General features: G+C 44.4%; 1 protein-coding gene across 5 annotated transcripts in view; it reads left to right on the top strand.

Moving 5' to 3' along the window:
* Positions 1-3,968: 3,968 nt before the first annotated feature.
* The window catches only part of Map3k1 (mitogen-activated protein kinase kinase kinase 1), a 76,346-nt gene continuing 70,174 nt past the window's right edge, over positions 3,969-10,140 (top strand). Inside the window, exon 1 of one of the 5 annotated variants that reach the window (XM_074077482.1) lies at positions 3,969-4,130. In XM_074077482.1, the coding sequence (XP_073933583.1) occupies positions 4,120-4,130 (11 nt within the window). In that variant the 5' untranslated portion in view covers positions 3,969-4,119. The other 4 variants (XR_012449167.1, XM_020178118.2, XM_074077481.1 and 1 more) reach the window with 4 other exon arrangements.

The raw sequence follows: 10,140 nt of genomic DNA, 5'->3' as shown, positions 1-10,140 counted from the left end.
ACGAAGTAATTGAATATTATATGAAGACCTTGAGAAAAATGCACGAACTGCTCGAATACTTTTTGCAAAAATGATAGGCATGACTAAGCCACAAAAGTCAAAAAGAGAAAGAATATCTCAACATACATAAAAAAACAGCAACCACTAAGTATGGTGGTGAAGGCAGGTGGAACAGTGGCTCAAAGAATCAGTGCAAAATTTTGTTTTCAGCTTGATTAAATTTAACAAATTGTAGCTTTATTCTTAAATATAGGATTTCAATTTGAGCTGGGCAAGATGGGGCTCACACCTGTAATCCTAATTAATTGGGAGGGAGATTGGAAGGATCAAGGATCGGCGTAAACGCAAAACCCTGCTGGAAAAAATACCTAAAGCAGAAAAGGTTGGGAGTGTGGCTCAAGTTGTAGGGCACTTTCCTAGCAAGGTTAGGGCCCTGAGTTAAAACCCCAGCACCTCAAAAAAAAAAAAAAAATCCCAACTTGACTCTTTAACATTGTTATATAATTTAGTTTCTAATTTCAAGTACATACGGTGTAAATACATGCAAAATGTTTAGATGATTCTTTAATAAGGGAATTATCTATCTATATATTAAATAGTTTACTTTCATTTAAAACATATGAATAACAGGGTTTTGTTTTGATGGGTTTGGGGCAGTATTTGACTGTAGGACCTTGATCTTTAGAGTGTGGGTCCATTTTTTACAGTGCCATGTATTTTTCTCATATTTTGCCTTGTCTACAATGTTCAGTTGTAGTTTCTTTAAAGCAAAGTGAGGACTGATGAATACTTGCAAAGTAAATTCTTTTACATTTGGATGCTTTCTTCCCATCTTTTATAATGGCCATATCCGCAACTAATTTGACAGAAATTTTTTTTTGGTGCTTCACCTTCGTTTAAAGCATTCAGTGCCATTTACATTGCAACAATTATCTGCACTCACGCACTCGTGTTTTATCAATTTAATAATAAACTGAATAACATTTCACTGAATTCCACAAGGACAGTTATAATAGGTGTAATAAGGTTTGGCAACAAGTTTGGATTCTCATGGGGCCCACAACTCACCTAGCGAGGACAGAAGCGCGCAGGTGCACAACAGCACTGCTGTGAGCGTTGATTGTGCTGGAGTATCTGTCTGCATGTTGCACACCATACCAGCAACAGCAGGCATGTGCAACTGTGTAAGCCAGCTAAATGGACTCTGGTTAGGAGACTTGCTACTATCATTTCACCTCCAGTGCCCTTGGAGCAGGCTAATTACATCACAGATAAGTTTTTCCTGGTTTAGAACACCTGGTAAGTATGGAGTCTGGAAAGAGCATGGAGAAACCAAGTTCTGGCCCCATTTCTTCTGCAAGCATTACATAATAAATATTTATAGGCCTGACAGAACACCAACTTTTGGCTGAGTCTCCAGGTTATTCTTTTATGTCTACCTATGTCATAGATCTCACAAAAAGATCTATGATGTGAATATATTCACATACCCATGAAAATGAAATTCTATTAGAATCAGCTTGATTAATACCCACTAATAGAAACATTTGTAGATGAGACTATTTTTATTTCTGTAGAAATGGAAATCAACAAACCATATACCCCAGGAGGGAAAAAATTTCTTGCATGTACAGGAGGTGCTGAATAAGTATATGACGAATGGTATACAGGCTGAAATATTTCTGCCAGTGCATGTCTTTTCAGTTTAGTGTCTGTGATATTTATGGTACATGAAGAAATGCCCAATGCTTAACTGGATTCTCCAAATGAACCTGGGTATAGGAAATCCAATGTGACTTAAGGTGATTCCCCACAGCACTATGTGGGAGCAGTGACCTAGAAAGCACAGGGGTAAAGGTTGCTGAAGTTGTCATAATATAAGGAATCACTGTAAGGTTCATACCCACGTGAGAACAGAAAGGAAGAGCTTGTAAATAGTAAATAGAGTTTTCAGCTCAGAAGCAACCTTGGATGCAATACTAGTCTCTTCTATGTCATTAAGAAATCAAATTGGTAGGAACAAAACAGGGTAGGGGGAAAGGGTAAGGAAAGTAACAGAAGGAGCTAGACTGATTAAAGTACAATATATTTACAGGTAAAATACCAAGGCAAAACCCCACTGAACAATGAACAGACAAACAGTGAAGGACAGGAATGTGAAGCAGGTCTTGTTAAGGAGAGGGTAATAGCAAGAGGAGGAGGGTAAATGAGGAGGGTAAGGAGAGTGAACATGGGTGATGTATTTTCTACAACATATATGAATACGGAACATTGAAACCTGGCAAAGTCACTTTAAGAAGGGGGGATGAGGGAAGAGGAAGAATAATGGAAGGGATGAACAAAACCAGGATACAATATATGCATATACGAAGATTTCACAAAGAAACCCCCTGTATAACTATATCTAATAAAAACATTTTTAAAAAGAAATCAAATTAAGGCAATTTTAGAGTCTACAGTAGCTTGACATTTTACACATATCTCTGTGCAATAACATAAAGCAAGATCCAAACAACCCCAAAACCAGAGCTGAAGGCTAAACCATGCTTAACACTCAGAAAGTTGTATAGAAATGCACAGTTAACTGCTCTTCAAACAAGACTTTATATTAACATGTAGCAGAGAGTGGAAGCCTTTTTAGTCAATCAAGTCCTTTGATTATCTTTCAAGGAAATTGGTCTGGGACCATGACTCAAGTGGTAGAGCATCTGCATACATGAGGCCCTGGGTTTACTACTGCAAAAAAAAAAAAAAAATCAGTGTGCTTATGTGCCAATGCATAATGACAATCAGAATATTAACACAGATTAAAGGAAAAACGACTCAACCAAAATTACGGGAAAAATGAGCATTTAAGTTTCTTTCTGGTGGCCTGTGGTGGATGGAGTTCAGAGAACTAGTTAGTTGATAGAGTTGCATTTAGTAACCCTCTTGCTTGGGTCCCCAGTTTCAATTGCTGTACAATTAAAGAGACAAAAGTCAACCTTTTGCTGGAATCCTGTTTTTACTTTGCTTACTGTGGCCATACTTCAAAACTGGCCCAAAGTTGGTAACAAAGACTAAAGGTTTTCACTTACTTTTCTCACACGTAACTGAGCATGTGTATTCAAATTTAATTTTTTTTTCTTTAGATGTAAGTAGAAGCCAGGAAGCTCATTGCTTTCGATTGAAGATTTGGTGGGTGTGGCAATCTGGGAAGACCTGGGAAATAACTACTGTTTGGTTTGGATGATATGCTTGACTACCATTAAAAGAGCATATAATTAGAGCCTAAATTGAGACCTAAATTTTTAACAGATTTATCTAAACTTTCAAAATTTGTACCTTTGGATGTAACAATCTACAACTCTTATTGCAGATGTTATAACAATACAAAACATCGAGCTAATATGAAATCGGGACTCTAAAAGTCCCTCTCTCAAAATCTGCCTTGCTCTTCGGTTAATATTATACGTGCAAAGGGGCTTTTATTTGAGCCATTCACAAGAAGTCAAAGAAATTATTTTGTAGCTAGTTCAGGCTTTTGTTTAAATACAGGAAGAATGATAAGACAGCTCTTCCCTTTCTCTGACTAATGGACCCCCCCCCCCCAAACACACACCATGTCTTAATGTTTCACAAAATACATCTAGAGACGCTGCTCCTGGTTCTGGGAGATTTCCCATCCTAGACAAAACTCGCTAGAGGAAAAGAAGGGAACAAACGCGACACAGAAGCTCTACTTGATCGAAAATGTCTAATATCTTCAACATGTAAATATCGCCTTTCCATCCCAAAGCACCTTCTTGCGGAGACTCCCAGGAACTGAAAGGCTCCATTGGCCGGATTGGACACCCTTGGTGTTCGGGGTGGGGGACGGGGAACCTGGCCTGTCACCTGACTCTGCCGGGAAGAGGGACGTGCAGCGAGAAGCATCGGATTCGGGGAGGGCCGGGCGCTGGCCGAAGATGACATGATCGAGCACTTCCTGGCACAGCGCGGGTTCCTTCCCTAAACGTGTTCTCTGCTTTCCCAAGACAGCTGAGAAAAATAAATAAATAAAGACCCGCGGGGACCCCCGCCCCTCCCTGTCTCTAGCCGGGAAGAGAGGGAGAGTTGTCCCAAATCAGTGGCTTCAGCATGTGGACAAGGTATTCCAAGAAGAAGTTTCACTAGTAGCACGGGTCGGGATGGGACAAAAGGAATGCTTTCTTAAAACTTCATTTTTCTTTTATTTACTTAGTTTTGATCCACGGCAGCCCGGTGGCTTTCTTTCCCTTTGCAGCAGGCGACAGTCCCGGGCGCCACCTGCGCGTCGGGCTCGGAGCGGACGGATAGGTGTGGGAGGCTGATCCGCGCCGGGACCCCGCACGCCCGCTGCAAAGGGCAGTGCGTCCCCTTCGAGCGCCACAAACTCAAATTTCAACTAATAATTTCTTTCGCCGTTGGGGCAGCTCCCGCCAAACCTGGCCGAGATTGCGGCGGAGGAGAAGCTGCACGATGCGGACGCCGCCGAAGCTCCTCCTTTCGCCGGTATGGCCGGGGCTACCTGGCTGTGCGGCGCATGCAGGGCGTACAGCCCGGAGCGCCCCGCACGGCCCCTCGGCACCCATCTCGCCAGTCCTCCAGCCCGCGCAACCGGAGCACAACCCACTGCGTCCCACCTGCGCTGCAGCCCCCGCCTGCCGGTTGGCCAGGTCCAACCCCGCGGGCGCCGCGGCCTCGCTTACGCTGCTGGCGCAGTCGGTCCTACACCAGCGGCACAGCGCCCGCCCGCCGGTCCTCTCGGGTTGGGCCCGCGGCCGCGCTCACGCAGTTAGCGCAAACGGTCCTACGCTTCCGGCGTAGCGCGTCCCAGCCGATCCTCTCAAGTCGGACGACGCGGCCGCGCTCACGCAGCTAGCGCAAACGGTCCTACGCCGGCGGCGCAGCGCCCGCCCGCCGGTCCGCCCGCCCCCTGCGCTCTCCCCGCCCCCTCCCTCCCTCGCAGGGGCCGAGCGAATGTAGCCCGCGAGAGAAAATGGCGGCGGCGGCGGGGAATCGCGCCTCGTCGTCGGGATTCCCGGGCTCCGGGGCAGCAAGCCCCGAGGCGGGCAGTGGCGGAGGAGCCCTCAAGACGAGCAGCGCGCCCGCGGCAGGCGCGGGGCTGCTGCGGGAGACGGGCAGCGCGGGCCGCGAGCGGGCGGACTGGCGGCGGCGGCAGCTGCGCAAAGTGCGGAGTGTGGAGCTGGACCAGCTGCCGGAGCCGCCGCTCTTCCTCGCTGCCTCGCCGCCGTCCTCTTCCACTTCCCCGTCGCCGGAGCTCGCGGACGCGGCGGTAGGCGGGAGCAGCTTCCAGCCTGTGGCGGTGCCGCCGACTCCCGGAGCCGCGAGCCGCAGCAGCAGCAGCAGCAGCGGCGCCCACCCTGCGGAACCGGCGGCCGCGCCGGACAGTGGCGTCCCGTGCCCCGCCGGGGCCGAGCCCGGGGAGAAGCGGGCGCCCGCCGGCGAGCCGCCCCCTGCAGCGGCCCCCGCCGGGTGAGCAGCGCGGCCGGGGCGGCGGGTGTGGGCAATGAATGAACCGGGCGCGGCGAGCGAGGCGCCGCCCGCCGGGATCAGCGTCCCGGGCACCCCTGAGCCCTCCGGGTCGGGCGGCTCCCGGGACCCCGCCTGGGGACAGGACGGGGACGTGCAGCAGAGTTTGTTATTGTTTGCAGGCATGTGACAGGCGTGCGAGCCAGCCGTTGCGGGCACTGGTTGCAAAAAGGTGTGGGGTCCCTGGGGTCAGGGCTTTGCGAGGAACCCGGGTGCGGGGCGCCGGGGCTGGGCCGAGGGTCCTAACAGCCCCTCGGCGGCGCCCTCGGACGCGTGTCCCTGGGGCGGGGGCTTGGGGAACTAGGCGGTCAGAGAAGCCCAGGGTCGGGTCGGGGGCACGGGGGAGCAGGGAGAGGCGCAGGTCCCCGTGCCGTGACAGGCGAGAGCCCTCGAGAGTCCCGTGTGGGTCCCGGCCCCGCGGGGCTCCGGGGGACTGCGGGGAACGCCTGTCACGGCGGCGCGGCGGACTGGGAGGACGTGCGGGGCTTCTCGCTGCGTCCCCCCCGAGGGCTTCCCGGTGTCCTGGGGGCGTTGGGACCGCAGTCCCGAGGCTCGAGCGGCTGGCGTTGGGAGTTTGAATCCGGCCTTTGAAGTTTGCATTTGGAGGAGTGGTGAGAGAGCCAGGACCGGATGTGTCAGCCATTCAGTGTCCCCGCGGTGTGGCTGCTCCCGCAGCCTCTGCCGCAGCCGGGACAGTGACGGTGCGGGGCTTCCCGCCGGATCCGGGGCCGCGGGCCGGCTCAGCGGTTCGGTGCCCGTGCGGAGCGCCCTGCGGGACCTGCCTTCCACCCACCGCTCCTTCGCCTCGTCCTTTTGTGGCTACTGGACGTTTTTCTGTTAGAGGAAGTGTTTAAATGTGACAGGTATAATCTTTGTTTTTAAAAACTCTAGAGTGGTGTATGCAAAAGCACACGGTCTTGATGGGCATGTAGACTTGCTGGAAATTTTCTGTGACGGTCCTCCGGTGCCCTGTAGAATTTCCTGGCACTATGGAGGAGAGTGTGTCTTATTGCAAGACGAATCTGACAGTAAGAATCCTTGCTTTTGGTTAATTATCTAAAGTAATTTGACCTTTTATGCACTTGATTATTTGTTAAAAATTATGGTCCGTTTATTAAATGGAAGTTGTCCCTCCAAAAAAAAGTGCTTTTAAAATGTGCTGTGCACTGTACTGTAGCAATATTGAGACGAAAGAAGATTAGTAGTATAATTTTCTGTGTTCACTTGTACATGTATCATAGTCTTACCTCTAAGGTTTCCTGTTTCTGTGCAGATCGGATTAAATTCACTAGAATAATTCTTAGAGGTCAGCTGTACTACAAATTAACACCAGATTTTAAAAAAAGAAAAACTAACCCCCAAATTAGAAAAATTAATTTTATCTAGACTCCTGAGACCCAATTTTTGGATGTAATAATTTCACAGACATCAGCATTCTAGCCAATTTAATGAGCCATGAATGTTAGTTTAAGAGCATGCACTGTAAAAATATTATATAGAAGTTGTTTGGTGCTGTCTCTTGACACAAAATAAGAGGAATACTGTGAAGGTGGATAGAATTCAGTGACCTAGTAACCCATACTTAATTTTTGGATTTTCTTTCTTTAGGGAGTAGGTTATAGTTGCACAGGATATAAAATAGTGAGTTCGTAAGCATAATATTTTTAAGTTTTTTATTAACCAAAATGTTGTATGTAAAAGTTTCATTTGTAGTAAAATACTGATTCTCATACAGATTTTTTTTTTTTAAATTTTCATGGCAGCGGGTTGAAATTCATTTGAATCTGAAGCTATATAACTGTGATTATGGAGAAGGACTCGAATCAAGTTATTTTCATGTATTTTGTGTTTGTGCCTGCTGGTTATAATTTATTATTCTTTAAAGTTTTAGAAAGAAACTAATTATATAACCAATTTTGTAAAATTTAATTTAACTGTACATTTTCCTCTTTTGACATCAGATACATTCATACTTTCAGAGGGAAATTTAACACTAAGATTTTGCAAAAAAAAAATTTTAGCAGTAGTACAGACTCAAAGACCCGTTCTGTCTGAATACCTATTGTATCTTTTAAATGAGATACAAAAATGGGGTTTTTCTACTTAAGATTCTCCTTCAGTTTCTGGTCTTTGTGTATAGAAATTGAAAGTATAGAAAATACACTTATAAAGTATAAGTTACATAAATAGTACCCATTAAAATCAAAGATTTTTATGTCTGCCCCTCTTCTTCAGGATAACCTCTGAAATTAGTGAAAGTTTTATGCCTGTAAGTGACGCCCAAGTGTTTGGAATTTTTCCTTATATTACAGAATTAGGGACTTTTCCAATTTACTGTCTTTGAAGAAAAATTACAGTATTGCTCTCCGTTGAACAGGCTGTTGTGAGTTTGGTAAATATAATTACTCCATCCTATTTTTGTAACTTAAAAAAAAAAACAAACTATCAATTTGCTGGTCCCATGAAAGAACAAGATATACTGTACTTGTTAGTTTTTGCTTAAAACTAAAGATATTTCAGAGGCTGCTTTTATATTCTCATACTGCTCTCAGTTTCGCTTCTTTTTAGAAGCTGTTAGGCTAAAAATATAATTTAGTGACCTTTACTAGAGAGGAGGTACAAAAATATGACCTAAACATGAGTCTTCTTAAAAATTAAGTTGATTTTATAAAACAATAGAGGTAGTCATGTAAGTTAGTCTTACATGTATTTGTGAGCTTTGTATTTATAGATTGTCTCCAAGTTTCAGTTTAAAACAGGTAAGAAAAATAATGCATTTTCAAAGATTAACCTTATTAAATATAATTCTGGAAGAGAAATATCAGAGGTAGAATTGTTGCCAACTTTTGTTTTCTTTTCATATCTGATCTTGGCAAGGGTGACTGGTTAACCAACATTCCTTAATATATGATTTCCAATACACTATACTAACTCCATTTTGTTAGCTAGGAAAAGCAGGAAGTAGTCCTGTTCATTGATAATCTTTCACATCTTCCATAGCACCCCCAAACATAATATGTTGCATGTTTTTTAAAAATGGTTGCTGATTTGTTGACTTAAAGGTTTTAAAATATGGAATGAAAGGAGTGTTCTTTTGGTTCAACAAGAGCAAACAACCAGCTACAGCTTGCCTAGGCTGAATCTGCTAATCAGTCCTTGATACTGGCTATGTACAATCCAAAAGAAGAAATGGTGGGGTGCACATAGTGGGAAATGAATTTCTCTGAGGAAAATATGGCGCATTCAGAAGTGCTCTATGTAGAAATCACTGCTTTTGTACTCCAGTTATTTTCTTGGGTTGAGAGGCTCATGGTATGAAAGGCAGTGAAAGAAACATGGCATGGAAAAGTAATAGTCTCCAGAGGCCATTTACGAGTCCATGTCTAACACACTGCTAACCGTAGAATGTTTTGCTTGTATCAGCTGTATCAAGTGTATTCCTTAGACTTTGGTGTTTTCCTCAGTCCTAGCCTCTTTTTATACGTATCTTGTTAAAAGTTAGAACTACTTAAAAAGGTGAATGGAGCCTCAGAGGGTAGGTCAGTGGTAGGGTGCTTGCCTAGCACAAGCAGAACCTTCGGTTTGAGCCTCATCACTTCAAAAATAAATAAATAAATAAATGTAAATGGCTCAAATGTTAATATGATGAAATGTGCGATATTAACAGTAATCAAAATTTGTCTTTAAGAAATAATTCAAGAACATTTTTAATCATTAAAAATCAGAACCAGAATTAAATGGCTCTTTGCAAGCAATCAGATTAGATACTCTTTCAGATCGTAAAAGTGTAAGAGGATTTTACCTGTAGCTTAAAACATGTACATTAAGCATATGGATAGACACAGATACTTTTAATAGACTGACCTTCCTTACCTTCTGTGTGGCAGGCAAGTTGTATATATTATAGCATATCTTGAATGACCACTGTAGCCCTCTAAGGCATTGGGATTTCTATTTCAGGAGAGGTATAAACTCACTAGAGATGGTGAAACTTCAAGAGCATACAGCTAGAAAACAGAGCAACGACACAACCCCACATCTATCTGACTTCACAATCTTATTTCTTCTCATTACTCTGTGCTGCTTCCTTTTTTATTTTCCAAATAGTCAAATTAATTGATGAATTTTAGAAAGGAAGTTGTTCTGCAGTAGTCCTAATAGACCACTAGGTTGGACTTCAGCCAGTGCTGTATTTGTCTGCTAGTATATGTGTGATGCATATCTTTCTGTAACCTAGACTTGCATGGGTACAAGTTTAATACAAATAAGTGATATATATGTCTATTTATATATATTCTGTCTTGTCATGTTAGGCAAAGAAGAATAGTGTTGGAAGTTTGAGGTTTACTTGTGCCGTATTGTAAGTGAAAGGAGACAAAGAAGCTGTAATTAGTCTCACTCATTTATTGTGATTGTCACACAGGAGAGAAACTTCCAGTATTGCTGGGCTCCACCCCTTTGTTGCTGTTTTTAAATTTCATTCATTCAACACTTACGTACCTCTGCAAAATGGTGGTTTGGGTGGTAGAAAAAAATGTCATCAGTGTACAGCGTGTGTTTTAGTTGATAGATTGTAGTATGAACTTG

This window comes from Castor canadensis, chromosome 6 (genome assembly GCF_047511655.1).
Source record: "Castor canadensis chromosome 6, mCasCan1.hap1v2, whole genome shotgun sequence".
Taxonomy (NCBI): Eukaryota; Metazoa; Chordata; class Mammalia; order Rodentia; family Castoridae; genus Castor; species Castor canadensis.
Note: the sequence above shows the minus strand (reverse complement) of the source record. Positions and strands in the feature narration are given on the sequence as shown.